Source organism: Heloderma suspectum, chromosome 3 (assembly GCF_057233095.1).
Source record: "Heloderma suspectum isolate Gila_16-S chromosome 3, 16-S_ref, whole genome shotgun sequence".
Classification (NCBI taxonomy): Eukaryota; Metazoa; Chordata; class Lepidosauria; order Squamata; family Helodermatidae; genus Heloderma; species Heloderma suspectum.
This window is the reverse complement of record NC_139460.1, coordinates 8522382-8543695: the sequence shown is the minus strand read 5'-3', so window position 1 is coordinate 8543695 and position 21314 is coordinate 8522382. Positions and strand designations below refer to the sequence as shown.

The 21314-nt window shown below is 46.1% G+C and overlaps 1 protein-coding gene across 1 annotated transcript in view; it reads left to right on the top strand.

The window, feature by feature from the left end:
- The window catches only part of LOC146349318 (retinal guanylyl cyclase 2-like), a 66082-nt gene that overhangs the window by 27934 nt on the left and 16834 nt on the right, over positions 1 to 21314 (top strand). The window contains exons 14-20 of the mRNA XM_084845390.1: positions 3402 to 3578; positions 6649 to 6805; positions 8644 to 8793; positions 9855 to 10003; positions 11824 to 11987; positions 19182 to 19374; positions 20547 to 20721. Of these exons, the coding sequence (XP_084701516.1) occupies positions 3402 to 3578; positions 6649 to 6805; positions 8644 to 8793; positions 9855 to 10003; positions 11824 to 11987; positions 19182 to 19374; positions 20547 to 20721 (1165 nt within the window). The remainder of the gene's footprint in view (positions 1 to 3401; positions 3579 to 6648; positions 6806 to 8643; positions 8794 to 9854; positions 10004 to 11823; positions 11988 to 19181; positions 19375 to 20546; positions 20722 to 21314) is intronic.

Sequence of the window (21314 nt, the reverse complement as noted above, 5' to 3'; positions counted from 1 at the left end):
CATATACCATTCACATACACTCTTTACACACAAAACAGTCACACACATAGTCTAAAGGATGTCTTCCATTTCAGTATCCCTGTCTACTTTCTTCTGTGCCCCACTCCTTCCCATTAAGAGAACACCACTGTCCTTCTGTCCCTCGACCTTGTGTACTGATTATTGTAACACTTTGGAGCAATGGAATGTTCATAAACATTTGATAACACCGCAGCAGCTGAGCCAATGGCTAGGAAGGTCTCATTCCAAGCAATTTAAACCAGAGCTCTTACACCCAATCATTATGAAGGTTTCAAATGCTGTCGCTTCATTTGTCAAGTACTGGGGACAGGGGGACTCTAGTATTTTTCTGCAAATCAATGTCTTATAGAATCATAGGGTTGGAAGGGGCCTACAAGACCATCGAGGCCAACCCCCTGCTCATTGCAGGAAGCCTGATTCCCAGGCAGTCTCCCATCCAAGTACTAACCAGGGCTGACCCTGCTTAGCTTCCGAGATCAGACAAGATCGGGCGCATCCAACCCTTCGCTCGATGTCATAGAATCATAGGGTTGGAAGGGGCCTACAAGACCATCGAGTCTAACCCCCTGCTCCATGCAGGAAGCCTGATTCCCAGGCGGTCTCCCATCCAAGTACTAACCAGGGCTGACCCTGCTTAGCTTCTGAGTTCAGATGAGATCAGGCACATCCAGCCCTTTGGATTTCTGTGCTTTAACTTAATATCTCGTTAATCTTTTTGACCATAGTGATGGCTGAAAAGACTATCTGAACCTGGCTTTAATTTTTTTTAAAATTATTTATTTATTTCATTTCATTTCTATACCACCCAATAGCCAAAGGTCTCTGGGCAGTTCACAGAAATTAAAACCAAAATGCAAAGGATAAAACAATATAAAATATGAAAGCATTAAAACTGCAGTATAACAGTACCACCAGAATAAAACCTAGCAGCAAGGCAGAGATTTAAAATACAGATTTATAACACCGAAGCTAAAAGACTAGGAAGCTAAAATGCTAAAATACTGGGAGAATAAAAAGGTCTTTACCTGGCACTGGAAGGAGTACAGTGTAGGCACCAGGTGAACCTCTCTAGGGAGTTCATTCCCCAGGCAGCGTGCCACAGCAGAAAAGGCCCTCTTCCTGGTAGCCAGCCGTCTCACTTCCTTTGACAGGGGCTCACAGAGAAGGACCGCTGAGGATGATCTTAGGGTCCAGGCAGGCACATATGGAAGGAGGCAATCCTTCAGATAACCTGGCCACAAGCCGTTTGGGGCTTTGAATGTTAATACCAGCACTTTGAATTGGGCCTGGAAATGGACTGGCAGTCAGTGCAGCTGGAAAAGTACTGGCGTAATGTGATCTTGTTGAGCCCCTGTGAACAATCTTGCTGCCCTGTTTTGGACTAACTGAAGTTTCCGGACCATTTCCAGAATATATAGATGGGCCTTGGGTGGAGGTCTATATTTTTGTGGCGCCTATATATTGATTTGTTTGCTCTTGTGAGAGCCACCTTGTGCAAAATTTGGAAAAGTGGCACACAAATAAACATGTTGGTGTTGATGCTACAGCCACTTGACATGTTCAGCCTTCTGCAGCAGAGATAGTAGCCAACGACAGACTTTTGTCTGTGCTGTGCCCACTCAACGTTATCAGTTGCCATTAGAGGCTAGCTCTTTTTCTATCTGATCATGATGTCATCATTTTGCTCGATTGAGCCTATTTGCATTGTACATTGGCAATTTTCTTAGCCATCTCGAGCATGCACGCCAAAATGGAAAGTTGGGAGACAAAATTGAATGAATAAATAAGGAAATGAAAGGAACAAATATCACACACACTTTCAGTCTCGTTATCGTAAATGTCATTAAAAGTTTGCAGAATAATTGTGGATCACACTGCATCAATGCTGACTCCAAGGCCATGTTTCCATGGCAACGGGCAGAGAAGCCAATGGAGGAGTACCAGAGTTTTTAAAAGGAATCAGCTTTGCTGCACTTTGGTCCATGCAGGGCTCCACGAGTCAGTGCTGTGTACCAGTAAAAATCACTTCACAGAACATACTTCCTGGTGGGGTTGGGGGTTGGAGTGAATGTCATCTGACTGGCAGGGGCTGCTCAACCAATAAGAGAGGCTTCCCCCCCTCTGCCCCCTTTCTCCTTTCCCCTGAAAGTCCAGATGCACCTGCATTTCAGGAGCAAGCCTCATTGAGCACAATGGGAGTTACTTCCAAGTAGACACACATATGCTTGTGCTGGGAAGAGTGGGGGAGAGAGGGAAACTAGCCCCCATTTTAACCTGCAGGATCCGTATAATGAAGGGTGGAAGTAGTTTCTTCCTAAGGCAATAAACCAAACAAAGGAGAATTAGAGCCTCAAGATCACACTTTACCACACTTATGGAATTGGGCTTTAAACTGTGCCATGTAAATTGAGCGGGATCTCTGTAAGTCCTGAGGGCATTCAGAGGGCAAGCCTCATTCAGCGCAATGGGAGTTACTTCTGAGTAGGTACTAATTGGTTTGTGCAGGGATGGGAAACACACATGAAACTCCCCTTGACTGCGGTCACGGTGAAAGGCACTCTCCTGGGCAGGGCTCGCATACCCGAGGTCAATGTGGGGGCTGGGGCACACAGTAACTATACTGGGGAGAACCCGACTTAAGGAAAAGAAATGGACTTTAAGCAGTTTCAGAAAATCCAGTTTTTCTGCGGTAAGCTCCGGGGTGGCAGCTGGATGGCTACGACATCATGTATCCCTAATGACCTCCATACACAGCCAGCTCGGAGTAAATCACTTATGGAAACAGGTCCCAGGTTTCTGAAGGAAACTCACTTTCTGAGTGAGTCTACCTTCTCATCACCATTGTCACTGGCTGGTATCACTCCTCATCCTCTTTCTCATGGCCACCATTGTCTGGGCCAGAGCGAAAGGCAGCTGAGCAAGCAGGTGGCAAAGGAGAAGAGGAGCAGCAAGCCCAGGGGGCCGTCAGTGAGTGGGACCCTGCTCAGGAGTGAGCTCTCGTCAGGTGCCCAATCATGCCTTCCTTTGACACCAGTCATGCACTGACATGGTGATACATTTCTTTTGCATTTGGACATCGAAAGCCAAGTACCCCTCCCTAGCCTCCAAAAGGAGAGCCAGTGTGGTGTAGTGGTTAGAGTGTTGGACTGGGAGCCAGGAGATCTGGGTTCTAGTCCCCATTCAGCCCTGAAGCCCACTGGGTGACTTTTGGCCAGTCACTGACTCTCAGCCTGAGCTACCTCACAGGGTTGTTGTGAGGATACAATGGGGAGAAGGATCATGTAAGCTGCCTTGGGTTCCTTTGCAAGAGTAAAAATGTAATAATAATAACAATAATAAGAAGCCCTCATTCTCTTGTGCTTTGATGCTTGGGTCCCCAGATGAAGGACATACGCCATGAAAATGTGAACCCATTTTTAGGCCTTTTATCAGATAGGGTCCATTCTGCCATGGTGATGGAGTACTGCTCCAGAGGGAGCCTGGAAGATTTGCTGAGAAATACAGACATTAAGCTGGACTGGATGTTCAAATCGTCTCTTCTGATGGACTCAATTAAAGTAAGGTCTCTTCTTATGGTGGGGTTGCAAAGGAGGGCTGAAGCAGCAGTTCATCAAAGTGCAAAATTTGACACCATGTGTCCCATCCATGGTGCAGTCCTTGTCTCCCACCCTACAACAGGAATAGAGGTTGCTCTGAGCCTTGAGACTGGGTTTGGGTTCCGCACAAATCTTTGGAAGGCTTACAGGGGTCCCTTATGGCAGCTCTCCCCAACCTAGCACCCTCTAGATGCTTTGGACTTCAACTCCCGTCAGCCCTAGTTAACATGGCCAATGGTCAGGAATGCTGTGACTCGTAGTCCAAAACATCTAGAGGGCACCAGGTTGGGAAAGGCTGATCTATAGCATGGAGGAAAGGTCTACCCCTAACTGTTGGCCTCAATAGCTAAAAATGGTTAAATGGTAATGATTATGCACCACCCTCATGCCCTGCTGGTGAGCTCCCAAGGGCCATTCAACCAATGCAGATGGCTGGACCTGACAGATGTTCGGTTTAATATTAGAGGTTATTGTATTGCTTTTAAAAAATAATAATAATTAATTTTATTGTGAAATTTCAACAAAACCAAACAAACAAAAAAGAAAAAATTGTAGCTATGTATATTTGAATATATCAATTTCAATGCATGCATATGATTATATATTTATATTTATATTTGATGAGCTTCCACCAGGCTTTAAAAACCTGGCTGTTCCAGCAGGCATTTGGGGTAGGTTAGGGTTTTTTAGGGCCGTGTTTTGTTATTTTTTTTTGTTCAGTTGATTATGTAAATTTGTTATTAGTATTGTACGCCACCTAGAGTGGCCAGGTAGCTGGGCAGATGGGAGACTAATAAATCAAATAAATTATATGTATGTATGTATGTCCCCTTCATGGATCACTGCCTTGTTGTGGCGAAGGGGCTTGCGTAACTCAGTGAAGCCATAAGCTATGCCATGCAGGGCCACCCAAGACGGACAGGTCATGGTGGAGAGTTCTGACAAAATGTGGTCCACTGGAGAAGGAAATGGCAACCCACTCCAGTATTCTTGCCAAGAAAACCCCATGGAACGTATCACAAGGCTAAAAGATATGACACCAGAAGATGAGCCCCTCAGGTGGGAAGGTGTCCAATATACTACTGGGGAAGAGCAGAGGAAATTTCCAAGTAGCGCCAGAAAGAGTGAAGCGGCTGGGCCAAAGCCGAAAGGACACTCAGCTGTGGATGTGTCTGGTGGTGAAAAGAAAATCCAATGCTGTAAAGAACAATATTGTTTAGGAACCTGGAATGTCAGATCAATGAATCAAGGTAAGCTGGAGGTGGTCAAACATGAGATGGCAAGATTGAACATCGACATCTTGGGAATCAGCGAACTCAAATGGACAAGCATGGGCGAATTTAATTTCGGTGACCATCATATCTACTACTGTGGGCAAGAATCCCTTAGAAGAAATGGAGTAGCACTCATAGTTAATAAAAGGGTGGGCAAAGCAGTACTGGGGTACAATCTCAAAAATGACAGAATGATCTCAGTACAAATCCAAGGCAAATTGTTCAACATCACAGTAATTCAGGTCTATGCCCCAACCACTGAGGCTGAAGTACGACAAAGCTGCATATTGTTGCCCTGCTTATTTAATTTATATGCAGAGTACATCATGAGAAATGCCGGGTTGGATGAATCACAAGTCGGAATTAAGATTGCCGGGAGAATTATCAACAACCTCAGATACGCAGATGATACCACCCTAATGGCAGGAAGCAAAGAGGATCTAAAGAGCCTCTTGTTGAGGGTGAAAGTGGAGAGTGCAAAAGCTGGTTTGAAACTCAACATTAAAAAACGAAGATCATGGCATCTGGCCCCATCACTTCCTGGCATATAGAAGGGGAAGAAACGGAAGCAGTGACAGATTTTACTTCCTTGGGCTCCAAGATCACTGCAGACGGTGACTGTAGCCATGAAATTAAAAGACACTTGCTCCTTGGGAGGAAAGCTATGGCAAACCTAGACAGCATCGTAAGAAGCAGAGACATCACCTTGCCGACAAAGTTCCGTCTAATCAAAGCTATGGTTTTCCCAGTAGCAACGTATGGCTGTGAGAGCTGGACTATAAGGAAGGCTGAGCGCCGAAGAATTGATGCTTTCGAACTGTGGTGCTGGAGAAGACTCTTACGGGTCCCCTGGACTGCAAGGAGGTCAAATCAGTCCATCCTAAAGGAAATCAACCCTGAGTGCTCATTGGAAGGACAGATACTGAAGCTGAAGCTCAAATATTTTGGCCACCTAGTGCGGAGAGAAAAGTCACTGGAAAAGACTCTGATGCTGGGAAAGACTGAAGGCAAAAGGAGAAGGGGACAGCAGAGGATGAGATGGCTAGATAGCATCACCGATGCAATGAATATGGACTTAAGCACGCTCCGGGAGAGAGCGGAGGACAGGAAGGCCTGGCATGCTATGGTCCATGGAGTCACGAAGAGTCGGACATGACTTAACGACTGAACAACAACAATGTATGTGTGTGTGTGTATATATCTATATCTATATCTATATCTATATCTATATCTATATATCTACATATGGCTTTCTAAGAATTATACATGAACTTCAATAAAGGCGGACCAAATATCCATATCAGTATCCATTTGTAAGTGGCATCTGTTTACCGCCTGTTCAAATACTGAAAACTTTTTTAGGTCCTCAGTCCATTGCAGTTATAGAAGATGAGCATTTATCCTTGCAATCTTGGATTATCAGTCTTTCACTGTCAAAAGGTCATGGAGAATCTGTCTGCACTGACCTTGCTTCCAGGAAGCAAGTACATAATTTAAGAGGACATGTACATCAGTAAATATTAAAGAGTGTTCCAATACAAGGTTTAGCCATATAACCTCTTCCTCAAAAGAGCCAACTATTGGGCATTGCCAAAACATATGGTTAAAAGCAGCATTAGCTGTTACACATCCAAATCCTTATTAAAGAGATGTTGTGGCATCCAATAGACATGGAACAAGACATTTTGCTGGAGAAGGCTTGTTGCATTGTTAAGGTGAAAGCGTCAACTTCGCCATCAAGCCCTGTTGTTTTACAGGGAATGAAATATTTGCACCAGCAGGATATTTGCCACGGGCGTCTCAAGTCTCGCAACTGTCTGGTGGATGGACGGTTTGTGCTGAAGATCACTGACTACAGTTGCTGTGAGCTCTTAGCAGCACAGCACGCCCTACAGATTCAGCCACCGGCAGAAGGTAAGAAGCAGCTGCCTTAGGAAGAGTCAGAACACTGGTCTATCTGAGCCAGTAGTGGGGAACTCTTCTGGCCCTGGAGGCTGAATTGCCCTCAGGACACCCTTGGGTGGCTGGCTGACATCAGTAATAGGACCACCCATCCCAAAGCCCCACGTCCTTCCCCAAACTCTCCTCCTCCTCCTCCTCTTCTTCTTCTTCTTCAATTGATTAATTAAATTAATTAAAGCATGGCAGGAGCAATCCTATGTCTCCCAAACAGTGTCTGGGGGGACATAGGATTTTTTGGTTTCTGGGCTCCAACATTGGAACCAAGGCTCCACCCTTGCAGCCTAGAAACCATGCTCCCCGCCTCCTTGTAGCCAGCGCAGTTCTCTCCGCACCTGCTATGTCTCCACACTCGGAAATGGAGAAAAGGGGGCGCTCCTGGGGGAGGGGAGAAGACCACGGAAGCCACACTACACAGCTTCCTATGTGCCACGCAGCCTCTCCCCCCTCCTGTTCTGAAGCTCCCCAGCTAGACAAGCAAAATCGCTAATCTAGCCAAAAAAGCAGGGCTGCATTGGATAGTTGTCAGCCTCTGAGCTCGGAGGCTGACGGCTATCTCCATAGGATTGTGCCCTAGGTCCCTCGACATCATCGGGTTCCTTTCTCCATGCAGAGAGAGGCATGGAGTGATTGTCTTTCCCTGCTCAGTGCTGGAGAAAGGCTGTACAATGCCTTTTGACTTGCAGCCCTAGGAGCATGTGATTTGGAAGCACCCATTCCTGCTGCAGGCTAAAAAAAAAGGGCTTCCCTTCTGGAGCCTTCCTGCAAGCGTAGACCTGAATGCAAAGAAGTATTTCCTCATGTCACAACTGCCTTGCGAGGCAGGCCAGCTGCACATGGTTCTATCTGATTGTGGTCTGCCACCACTCCTTTTTTCTCTAATCCTGGGTAAGGGAACCAAGAGCCATGAGCCAGTTATGTACCTGGAATGGGGGGCGGGGGAGCGGCCAGCCAAAACCTCCCGCCCACAGGCAGGCTGCTTGCTTCCTCCCACCCAGGCATAACTCCGTGAAGCCTGGTACTAAATCAAGTGGCTAGGCAGGTGTGGAGAGAAACACCTCCCTCTTAGGGTTGGCCCTCCAAACCTCCAATCCAAATTGAGAGAAGGTCTTTGCTAAAGGAATATAATAAAAGGCAAGAAGAGAAAGCAAAGTAAAACAAAGGTGGCTAGCCTACGTTCAACCCTTTAAGGGAAGAGGCTCACACCGCAGGGGGTCAACTGGTGAGTTGCAACACACGCAACATCCTTCGCTGGTCAGGGGATCCAGTGACCCCAAAGCAGAAGGGATGTATTCCACGTTTATTCAGTTCAGCAATCAGGTACAGGTGCGTCGGCAGGAAGACCCTTCTTCTCACCTTTTGGGCTGTGCGAGGAAGCTAGAAAAGTGTTGATTAACGGAGACTTGGCTTTAGCTGACTCTGGCAGACAAAGCTTCCCATTTCGTGGACTTGGAAGTCTGGGGAAGGCATGTGTGATCCTTTGGGGGGACTGTAGCTCAGTGGCAGAGCACCTGCTTTGCATGCAGAAGGTCCCAGATTGAATCCCGGGCATCTCCAGGTAGGGCTAGGAAGGAATCCTGCCTGAAACCCTGGAGAGCTGCTGCCAGCCTATGTCAGCAGTAATGGGCTAGATGGACCGAGGGTTTGATAAGGCAGCTTCCTTTCCAGAGAGGTTTATGGAAGCCAGCATGCTGGTCGAAGATGCTCACAGCTCTATAGAAACGGACCCTGAAGGACAGCTCCATGTCACAGAATAAGCTGGTCTTTTTTCCCCCGTTCTCCTTTTTTTGCAGAATTGCTCTGGACAGCTCCTGAGTTATTGCGGGACCCAATGATGCACCCAAAAGGCACCTTTAAAGGAGACGTGTATAGTTTTGGCATCATCCTGCAAGAGGTTGTTCTCCGGGGGGCCCCGTACTGCATGTCTGAAATACCGGCTGAAGGTGATGTCACTGAATGTTTCTTCAGTACGTGCATGCACATAGCAAATTGGGTGCATATGTACTCAACACACCTGGGTGGTCACGGGCAGTTCTTTTTCTTTTTTTTCACATGGAATGGGGCACTCATCAGGTGCAACAACATACCCATGACATTTCTAGCTCCATAGCGCAGCCTCTCCCAACCCAACCTAGCATCCTCCAGATGTGTGGGCCACTGGCTGTGCTGGGTGATGGGCTGGATTCCTAGTCTAGTTAGACCTGAAGGATGCAATCCCAAACACTTTTTATGGACATAAACATTTGTGCTGTCAGCATCGGTTCAGTTTTACAATTTTGATCAATGCAGAGTGACAGTGGGAAAGTTAGAACAAAGTATCTTTTGGTTTCCTTTTTGAGATTGCCTGTCTTTGTTCATGCCTTCTTCTCTCTGGCTCAACAGAGAGAAGCATGTGACGGTGGTTGACCTGGGCCTTTAAACATGTGTCTGAACCATTCACATGTAAAGAAGGGGGAAATGCAATTTAAACCCAAGTGGTGTGGGGGTGAGTCTGTGGAACCGTCCCACTGCTCTTACAAGGGATGAACGTATTTTGGTAAATCCATTCCATCTGTGTTTCACAGATTGTCAGGCGTCTTTTCTTCTGTTGTCCACTCATTCACGGAATTGGATTATTTTTTAGGGATCTATGAGAATTTAATTCCACTTGCACTAATGCACATTAGCACTCATATGCTTTAGTATAAATGCGCATTAGCTCCAATGTATATTCACGCAAGTGCAAATCTGTACAAATTCCCCCTCCAAAGTAGGGGGAATTGTCCCTCCTGGTCCACAAATCCACAGAATCTGTGCGACCCAGAAAAAGCCACTCCGCTGCAGAATCTGAAATCCAAACTCATTTGAATCAGATCCAAATTTCTTTGACATGCCTAGCTCTTTCCCCCTGCATTCTGTCTCCTGAGGTCCTTTCTTGGGGCTCTGATACCAGAAATGTGAGGGTTATCAGCGAGTTAGCACTTGGAGATGAGTGGTGCCTGATTTTCTCCTCTCTTCGGTCCAGAAATTATCCGAAAGCTGAGGAAACCTCCGCCCTTGTACCGCCCGAGCGTTCCCCCAGAAAATACCCCCTTGGAATGTATCCAGCTCATGAAGCAGTGCTGGAGCGAAGTCCCAGAGCGAAGACCAACATTTGACGAGATCTTTGAACAGGTCAGTACTTGCTGTGGTGCACGTTCTTGTCCTCTTGGGGGAGGAGCTGCACTGCTACTTTCACCATGTGGGGAGGTGGTTGTAGGGTGGTCATGTGAACTGCCTTACAGAGGACAGGCCTCTGTGTGATGGTGTCCTCTCTTTGAAGGACTGTCCGGTCCAAGTCTGCTTTAAAAACAAAGAGTTGGTTGAAGTTAGACCCCACTGACATCAGTCGATCAAGTTAGTCATGACTTCAGTCCCGATGATGTCAATGGGAATTACGTGCAACTAACTTAGACTGGATCCAGTCCAAAGAACCCTAAGAAGGGAGAGTGGGAGGGGCCATGAAGCTGCCCATCCACAGTTAGCACCAGGATAGCAGACTGAGCAGGTGACACAGGACACCTGGTCACAACCTTCCCCACTCTGGTGAAATGTGTCGTATTTCTCTTTAAACGATAGCAAGTATTCCCAAATTTGCATCTGGCTTGGGACCAGGCTACCTGAAAGACTCCCTTCTCCCATATGAGCCTGCCTGGTCCTTAAGATCTTCTGGAAAGGCCCTTCTTTCAAGGCTGCCACCATCAGAGGCATGTTTGGTGGTGACGTGAGAGAGGGCCTTTTTGGTGGCAGCTCCCAGGCTGTGGAACTCCCTCCCAAGGGAGGTTAGGTTCACTCCCTCTTCAATGCCCTTCTGACGGCAGGCAAAGACTGCTTTATTTAAGAAGGGCTTTAACCTGTAAGTGGGTCTGGTGGGTTGGGTGCTGTTTTTAATAATATTTTTTTCTCTAACTGTTATGCTTTTATTGCATTTTAATATATTGTTTTAATCCATTTTAATTGGCTTTGTAAGCTGCCTTAGAATCATAGAATCATAAAATCATAGAATTGTAGGGTTGGACGGGGCCCACAAGGCCATCGAGTCCAACCCCCTGCTCAACGCAGGAATCCATTGAGTGCCATTTTTTGGCAGACAGGCAGGGTACAAATAAAATAAATAAATAATAAAACAAATATCTATATACATTCACATATGCAAATCTGATGCAAATTTCAGACCTCATTTGTCCTCTTTTGGGGTGATGGCGTTCCTCTTTTTTGCTGATGCGTAAGTGGCCACCCTCATCATGCGTGCCCTCTGATCGCATAGTTAATGCCAGCATTACAGTCCCTCTTCTCTTCTCTTCTCTTCTCTTCTCTTCTCTTCTCCTCTCTATCTCAGATCTTCAAGTATGTAAGAAGGAGTGGTCATGCTGAGTAGAATGTTGGCCTTCAGGAAAAGGGGCTATTCTGCTTTAAAATAGCCAATTTTTGCTGCTGCCCCACCACCAAATTTTGGCGTTTTTATTTTTTTAAGAACTACTTTCCCCACTGCCATGCCACCGAATTTTGGTGACGTGGCAGTGGTGGGGCAGTGGGAGGCTGCAAAAAAGGTCAGGGGTCACATGTTGCCCATCCTTGATGTGATCTAATGTAATGAAACCAACCCCCCAACCTAGTTCCCTTTGTACTTGGTACCCTTACATCAGCCCCCCGAATTTGGAGCCACCAGCCTCCACTGTTCTTGGCATTCATGCAGTCCCCATCACGACTAATTTGGCCCTGGCTGCCTGGGAGATTATGAAGGCTGGCATCAGTCATCTCTAGTTTGGGGCCTCTGTTGCCTGCAACACATTAGCTAAAAGCAGAATAGGTTTTCTCCTCCATCCCCCCTCCCTTTCACCAAGTGCAGCGCATGCGACCAATTAACTAAGTTTTCTTTAGTCGGCTGACACCCTTGGCACCTCAAAATCCATTTTTAAATTCTCTCTTTCCCCTCCCCCATGGCGCCACTCCAGTTTAAAACCATCAACAAAGGCAAGAGGACAAATATCATCGACTCCATGTTGCGGATGCTGGAACAATATTCCAGCAACCTGGAGGAATTAATCTGGGAACGGACCAAGGAGCTGGAGATCGAAAAGCAGAAGACGGAGAAACTGCTCACCCAGATGCTTCCCTGGTAAGGACAAGTCCCAGTAAGGATCCCTGCCTGACAGACACTCTGCTCCAAAGACCTTCCAAATGTATTTTTTAAAAAAACCTTCTGCAGGTTGTGGGAGTCTGCCTTAATCAGTCACGCATAAAGATGCGTGAGTGAGCGATGTTCGAAATTGCCAGAATTCTTGCTGCTTGTCTTGTGCTGGACTCCAGTTTGTGTTTGTGATCGCAGCTCGCTCTGCATGAATGGGAAACTTGTGCAAATTGAGCAGCAATCAAATGGGAGATAAGCACAAATCTCCCCAAGTTTGCGCACATCTCCCCAAATTTGTGCAAATCTCCTAATTTGTGCAAATTCCCTCCATAGACTAAAGCAGGGCTGCTTCAGTATCCTGAGGGAATTTATGGAAATTAGGAAATGTGCTCAAATTGAATGGGGAATTGGGAATGAGATGCATGCGAGCACTTGTTTGACGATGTGCAAACATTTTCTGCAGACGTGCTCATGTTTGGGGCTTAAAACAGGACATGCTCGCACATTTTGCAAGCACAAATGAAATTCTCATACATGCCTAGTCACATGTAATCTTGCACGTCTGCATGTGTTGGGAATCACTTCAATACAGAGAATGAGGATGCTTCTAGATGAGGCTTCTTTTCCATGCGATTGTTCTGCTTCATTTACAGAATATTATAGGGGGGAGTGTCCAGACAACGTCATCTACTAAGAAGGTAGTGATGGCCACCAATTTGGATGGCTTTAAAAGGGGTTGAACAAATTCCTGGAGGAAAAGGCTATGAATGGCTGCTAGTCCTGATGGCTGTGTGCTACCTCCAGAACCAGAGGCAGTGAGCCTATGTGTACCAGTTGCTGGGGAACATGGGCGGGAGGGTGCTGTTGCACTCATGACCTGCTTGTGGGTTCCTGGTTGGCAACAGGTTGGCCCCTGTGTGAACAGAATGCTGGACTAGATAGACCCTTAGTCTGATCCAGCAGGGCTCTTCTTATGTTCTTATGTCATCTTCCCTCCCGTGGCTTTCCACTACCTCTTCCATCTTTTGTCTTAATGAGGAAAACCTGCTAAGGGCACAATCCTATGCACATTTCAACAGAAAAAGTCGTACAACTCCCAGCATCCCCCAGCCAGCCGTGCTGGGTGTTGTAGGACTTTTTTCTGACTAAACATGCATAGGATTGCACTCTAAGTTAGAAAAGATGGAATGGCCCTGCAATGCCTTCTGCTTGTTAGCGCTAGGAGCCCTCCATCTGGAAGCACCCTAAGTGAGGTCTGCAGCCAAATGTCACAGTTTGGAGTTCTTCACTGTTCCTGCCAGCCATGCCCTCCTCCACAACACTCCATTCCATTCCCCATTCCACCATGTTTTCCATTCTCTCCTCCCACCCCCAACAGTCAGCATTCTGTCCTCATTGAGCATGCACCATCCTCACTGAGCTGCTTGGGGTGTTTTTCTCTCCCTTTTATGGTTTCTTTTTTTAAAAAGGTATTTATTTATACATTTATGAGTAGGGATGTCTGTCACCAGGGAATCTGATTCTTTTGGGGGCTAACTGGATATCTGTAGCACCACGGCTTGGCTTGCATTTGCAAGCTTAGCTGGGAGTTTCTTCCAGAAATCTGGGAACTTCTTGGGTTTTAAAAATTTGCAGAAAAAGTAATTTGCTCAAATTATGTAAATTTTGCTGTCATTTGTGCAAACTGCACAAATTGCAACTGCAATTTGTGTGAATTATACAAATTATGGCTGCAATTTGTGTAATTTGCACAAATTGCAGCAAAGTGCTTTATACACAATTTTTTTAAAAAAGGAAATCCATGAACTGGCCCTACTCGATGCAGATTGAGTCAGGCCAGTTTGTGGGAAAGCAGGCCAAAATCCAGGGCGCAGAGCTGACTAAAGCTCAGTGAGCTTCACTCCCCAGTTGGATTCCTCTGACATCCCTAAATACAGCCGCCCAGGTGACTTACAGCTGAAACTTGCACAATTTTAAAACTTCCCCCCACCCCCAAACTAACCTTTTCTGAAATATTTAAAAACTTTAAAAACAGTTTAAAACCTTAAAACATCATTAACAGCAGAAATTGAGAGCAGGAGAGAACCTTAAGAACAGAGTGTGGAGCAAAGAAATATGCAGCGCAATGCTATTCATGTCTACCCAGAAGGTAGCCCTATTAAGTTCAATGGGGCTTATTCCCAGGTAAGTGTGCATAGGACTGCAGGCTTATAATACTAAAAAGCCATATGGAACAAAAAAATATTATCAGCCTGCCTAAAACTGAACAAAGACGAGGCCATCCGATGCTGTAAAGATCAATATTGTTTAGGAACCTGGAATGTCAGATCAATGAATCAAGGTAAGTTGGAGGTGGTCAAACATGGGATGGCAAGATTGAACATCGACATCTTGGGAATCAGCGAACTAAAATGGACACGCATGGGCAAATTTAATTCAGGTGACCATTATATCTACTACTGTGGGCAAGAATCCCTTAGAAGAAATGGAGTAGCACTCATAGTCAATAAAAGGGTGGGCAAAGCAGTACTGGGGTACAATCTCAAAAACAAAAGAATGATCTCAGTACGAATCCAAGGCAAACCATTCAAAATCACAGTAATTCAAGTCTATGCCCCAACCACTGAAGCCAAAGAAGCTGAGGTTGATCGGTTCTATGAAGACCTACAACACCTTCTAGAACTAACACCAAAAAAAGATGTCCTCTTCATCATAAAGAATTGGAATGCCAAAGTAGGAAGTCAAGAAATCACTGGGATAACAGGCAAGCATGGCCTTGGTGTACAAAATGAAGCAGGACAAAGGCTAATAGAGTTTTGCCAAGAGAACACACTGATCATAGCAAACACTCTTTTCCAACAGCACAAGAGGCGACTCTACACATGGACATCACCAGATGGTCAATATCGAAATCAGATTGATTATGTCCTTTGCAGTCAAAGATGGAGAAGCTCTATACAGTCAGTAAAATAAGACCTGAAGCTGACTGTGGCTCAGATCATGAGCTTCTTATTGCAAAATTTCGGCTGAAATTGAAGAACATAGGGAAAACCACTAAACCATTCAGGTATGACCTAAATCATATCCCTTATGAATATACAGGGATGGTGAGGAATAGATTTAAGGGATTAGACCTGAAAGCTAGAGTGCCTGAGGAACTATGGACGGAGGTCCATAACATTGTTCAGGAGGCAGCAACTAATCCATCCCAAAGAAAAAGAAATGCAAGAAAGCAAAGTGGCTGCCTGATGAGGCTTTACAAGTAGCTGAGGAAAGAAGGGAAGTGAAAAGCAAGGGAGAAAGGGGAAGATATATCCAAATGAATGCAGAGTTCCAGAGAATAGCAAGGAGAGACAAGAAGGCCTTCTTAAATGAACAATGCAAAGAAATCGAGGAAAACAACAGAATGGGAAAGACTAGAGATCTCTTCAAGAAAATTGGAGATCTCAAGGGAACGTTTTGTGCAAAGACGGGCATGATAAAGGACCAAGAAGGCAGGGACCTAACAGAAGCAGATGAGATTAAAAAGAGGTGGAAAGAATACACAGAAGAACTATACAGGAAAGATCTGAATGTCCCTGATAGCCATGATAGTGCAGTCACTGAACTTGAGCCGGACATCCTCGAGAGTGAAGTCAAGTGGGCCTTAGGAAGCATGACTAACAACAAAGCTAGCGGAGATGACAGTATTCCAGCTGAGCTATTTAAAATCCTAAAAGATGATGCTGTTAAAGTGCTGCACTCAATATGCCAACAAATTTGGAATGCTCAACAGTGGCCACAAGACTGGAAAAGGACAGTTTACATTCCAGTTCCAAAGAAGGGCAATGCCAAAGAGTGTTCAAACTACCGTACAATTGCGCTCATTTCACATGCCAGCAAGGTTATGCTCAAAATCCTACAAGCTAGGCTTCAGCAGCATGTGAACTAGGGATGGCGGAGAATTTCTCCACGAATCTCCGGGAGGCTGAATGCCAACGCATTTGGCCCCCCGAAATTGGTGGTGAAATTCTCCGCCGGCCCCCCAGCCCCCCGAATGGGACTTACCTCGTGCGAATGTCCCTCTCGGCGGCGGGTCCAGGTGGCGGTTCGGCGGCGGTTTGGCGGGGGCGGCAGCAGCGGCCAGTCTTCTGACCGGCTGCCGCCGCCATTGCAAAATAAAAAAGAAAAGTAAAAAACACACACACACACCCATGATAGGCTACATAACGATTTACGTAGCCTATCACAGCTAGATTTCCAAAGTCAGCCGTGATAGGCTATGTAAATCGTCACGTAGCCTATCACGGGTGACTTTGGGGGGGGGAAAGTGCGTATGCAAATGGCGGCGCCCATGGGGCGCCGCCATTTGCATTCCTTAGTTTGGCACGTCTAGTCTACGTAAAGATTTACGTAGACTACGGCGAAAATAAGGGCAACGCAAATAGCGTTCCCTTATTTTCGACGTAGTCTACATAAATCTTTACGTAGACTAGACGTGCCAAACTAAGGAACGCAAATGGCAGCGCCCCATGGGCGCCGCCATTTGCGTACGCGCTTTTTTTTTTCAAAGTCGCCCGTAATAGGCTACGTGACAATTTACATAGCCTATCACGGCTGACTTTGGAAATCTAGCCGTGATAGGCTACGTAAATCGTTACGTAGCCTATCATGGGTGTGTGTGTGTGGTTTTTTTACTTTCCTTTTTTTTTTCGCGGCTGGGTAGACGAGGCACTCCTCCCTGGCCTGAATTTCGGCGGCGAGGGATGGGGCGCCTCCCCCCCGGCCTGAATTTCGGCCAGGCGAGGCGGGGCGCCTCCCCCCCCTCGCCTGAACTTCGGCGGGAGAACCGAAGCACCTCCCCCCCACCGCGAAGCAAGCTGCGGGACCAGGTAAGTCCCTTTCATCCATCCCTAATGTGAACCAAGAACTACTGGAAGTACAAGCTGGGTTTCGAAGAGGCAGAGGAACTAGAGATCTTATCACCAACATTCACTGGATCAGGGAGAAAGCAAGAGAATTTCAGAAAAATGTCTATTTCTGCTTCATTGACTACGCTAAAGCCTTTGATTGTGTGGATCACAACAAACTCTGGCAAATTCTGAAAGAGATGGGAATACCAGACCACCTCACCTGTCTCCTGAGAAACCTGTACGAGGGTCAAGAAGCAACAGTAAGAACCAGACATGGAACAACCAATTGATTCAAAATTGGGAAAGGAGTATGACAAGGCTGTATATTGTCACCCTGCTTATTTAACTTATATGCAGAGTACATCATGAGAAACGCTGGGTTGGATGAATCACAGGTCGGAATTAAGATTGCTGGGAGAATTATCAACAACCTCAGATATGCAGACAATACCACCCTAATGGCAGAAAGCGAAGAGGAGCTAAAGAGCCTCTTGTTGAGGGTGAAAGAGGAGAGTGCAAAAGCTGGTTTGAAACTCAACATTAAAAAAACTAAGATCATGGCATCTGGCCCCATCACTTCCTGGCATATAGAAGGGGAAGAAATGGAAGCAGTGACAGATTTTATTTTCTTGGGCTCCAAGATCACAGCAGATGGTGACTGTAGCCATGAAATTAAAAGATGCTTGCTCCTTGGGAGGAAAGCTATGGCAAACCTAGACAGCATAATAAGAAGCAGAGACATCACTTTGCTGACAAAGGTCCGTCTAATCAAAGCTATGGTTTTCCCAGTAGTAATGTATGGCTGTGAGAGCTGGACTATAAGGAAGGCTGAGCGCCAAAGAATCGATGCTTTCGAACTGTGGTGCTGGAGAAGACTCTTACGAGTCCCCTGGACTGCAAGGAGGTCAAATCAGTCCATTCTAAAGGAAATCAACCCTGAGTGCTCATTGGAAGGACAGATACTGAAGCTGAAGCTCAAATATTTTGTCCACCTAATGTGAAGAGAAAACTCACTGGAAAAGACCCTGATGCTAGGAAAGATTGAAGGCAAAAGGAGAAGGGGACGGCAGAGGATGAGATGGCTGGATAGCATCACCGATGCAATGAATATGAACTTGAGCACGCTCCGGGAGAGAGCGGAGGACAGGAAGGCCTGGTGTGCTATGGTCCATGGGGTCACGAACAGTTGGACACGACTTAACGACTGAACAAGCAACAAGGCAGTGTGCTGCCACAGAGAAGGCCCTATCCCGTGTTCCCACCAACCTAGTCTGTCTTGGTGGTGGGACTCACAGAAGGGCATTCGAAGAAAATCTTAAACTACAGGCAGGCTCATATGGAACTTCACATGGGAAGTTCATATATAATTTTTACAAATCTTGGGGTTTCACTGAGCCTACTAACCCCCTTTTGTCTGTGGATGATAGGGATGTACGGACTGTGTAAAATCTGTTCTGTCTGTATTTCCTGTATTGTCAGGCACCTTTTGTTCTGTCGTCCGCCCATCGAGGGAATTGGATTTTTTTTTGTTACCGAATTTGTGCAAATTTGCACATATGAAAATGCACAATTTCCTCCCAAATCTGCATTTTCACGCTTTAGGCTATGGGGGAAATGCACGTTTTTGGCTGGTTTTTTAAATTTTGCATATTTTTCTATGGCAAAATTTGTGCAAAACTCAGGAAAGTTAGAAAAACAGTCCACAAGTCCATGGAATCTGCCTGACAAGGGAAAAGCTGGTCACTGTGGAATGCATGGGTCAGATTCATGAAAATCTGAACTCATTTGGTTCCACTGCAGATTTCTCCGACATCCCTAGGGGATGATACTGTTTTGGTGACACAAGGATCTACATTCATCCCTCAGTTTCAGAGATAGAGGGAATGATTCTGCTTATATATTTTATTTTATTTTTAGTATGCCTAATATCAAAAGTTCTCTGGGCAGATTACATAAAGCTAGAAGAATAAAATGGAATACAAATTAAAAAAGAAAACCCAACCAAATAGCACAGGAAAAACAAAAATGTATTACATTTTTATCACATCCATCAGTCTAAGGGTGGTGTACGTGGTTCTCCCCCACCTATTATATCCTCACAATAACCCTGTGAGGTAGATCAGGCTAAGAGATACGGACTGATCCAAGGTCACCCAGAGAGCTTTGACAGCACTGGGGTGTGTGTGTCTGATGATGCAACCATCCCCCAATACCTCTAAATGTTCCGGCTGCTGCCTTACAAGGTCCTCCATTTCAGGTTGCTCAGACTGACATTCTTGTGCCATTTTAGGTCGGTGGCAGAAACTCTGAAAACTGGGGCTACTGTCGAACCAGAGTATTTCGATGAGGTCACCATCTACTTCAGTGACATCATCGGCTTCACAATCATCTCTGCCCTCAGCGAGCCCATTCAGATTGTGGATCTTCTGAATGACCTTTACACTCTGTTCGATGCCATCATTGGCCACCATGATGTTTACAAGGTGAGGCCTTGCCCTGGGTGCTCCAACCTTAGAGCCGGAGGAGGACGTGTGGGGTTTTTTTCATCTTCCCCTTTAGCCCCACTTTGGAGTGGGCTGAATATCCTCTCTAGTGCTGTGCCAAAAATTTCTCCCACATTTTTTCCGACCATTCTCATTCAATTTGATAGGAGAGAAATTGCTTTCAAAAGGAAATTCAATTGTGAATACATTTTGGAGAAATTCTCATGGTTTGGGGTTGGGTTTCTTGGGCTTACGTTACTAAGGAGTGAGCACACATGTCCCGTTTTTCATCGTACAATAATCTCTCTGGCAGCCTGTAGCCTCCTCAGCTTCCCACATTTCAATTAAAGCCCAATGGAAGACACCATGAGGTAATTCCTCCCATAGGGCTTTTTCAGATCAGGACACGCAGGCAGCCTGGGAGGCTTGCTGTGATTAGATAAGCTCAAAAACACCACAAAAATATATTTTTAAAATATTATTTTATAAATCCCTGGAGAAATTTGATGAAATTGCCTCCCAAATTTCTCTGCCCACAAGTAAGGTGGATAATTTCAAGAGGACATTTGTGCACAGCTCTAATCCTCCTGTCTGGACCTTAGTTATACCTGCATGGGAGACACTTGGGAACCATGCGTGAGCCACTCTGAGCAATTTGGAGAAAAAGCCAAATACAACAATACTCAATAAATAAGTATGTAGTGGTCCCTGCACACACAGGCACACTTGTAGAACAGGTGTCCCTGAGGGCACCTGTGTGTAGAATCCTAGAATCATAGAATAGTAGGGTTGGAAGGGGCCTACAAGACCATCGAGTCCAACCCCCTGCTCAATGCAGGAATCCAAGTCAAAGCATCCCTGACAAGTGGCTGTCCAGCTTCATCTTAAATGCCTCCAGTGTAGATCAACCTTCCCCAATCTGGTACCCTCTGGAGGTTGGACTACAACTCCCGTCATTCTGAGCCAGCACAGCCATTGTTCCTCTTCAATCTGGGCAAGGTACTAGCATACGTTTTATACCGTTTAAATTGATTTTATTTGTATGCCGCCCTGAGATCTTAATGATATAGGGTGGGATACAAATGTTTTAAATAAACAAATAAACAAATAAATAACTTATTCGTTGACTCCAGATCTGCCCTTTGGGAAAAAATAATGGCCTTGATTTCCAGGTAGAAACCATCGGCGACGCTTACATGGTTGCCTCAGGGCTGCCAAAACGCAACGGCCACAGACATGCCGCCGAGATTGCCAACATGTCTTTGGACATCCTCAGCTCGGTGGGGTCGTTCAGAATGAAGCACCTCCCCAACGTGCCTGTCAGGATACGGATGGGGCTGCACTCAGGTAATGATGCCAGACCCCTTGCCTGGGTTTGAAATTCAAATCAGAATTGGCAGTCTTTGGCCAACCAAAATGAGGCCGTCGCCTTCAGTATTACTCACCTGTTCTTTCTTGTCTGCAGCGCAGTACCATTGTACTCCCACATCCGTTTCCAGGCTTTGGGGGAGGAATAATTCAAAATACATGGGAATGAGAGAGGCCCGTCAAACATGGTGTTTTACTTGGGCTAAAACCACACATGACGTGGGAAAGCTGTGAACATAGGAGGCTGCCTTATACTGAGTCAGGACCTCGGTCCATCTGGCCTATTATTGTTGACACTGACTGGCAGCAGCGGCTCTCCAGGGTTTCAGGCAGAGGTCTTTCCCAGCCCTACCTGGAGATGCCGGGGTTCAAACCGGGACCTTCTGCATGCAAAGCAGGGGCCCTACCACTCAGCTGTGGCCTCTCCCATATGATCAGATCTCCCACGCTTGGCATGGGAGATCTGATCCTGCCTGGCATCCCATCCCCTCTGTTTCTGCAGTACTGGGGGTGACAAGAGGACATGTAAGAGCTGGCCAGGAACCCAGGTGACTAGCTGTCATGTCTGGGTC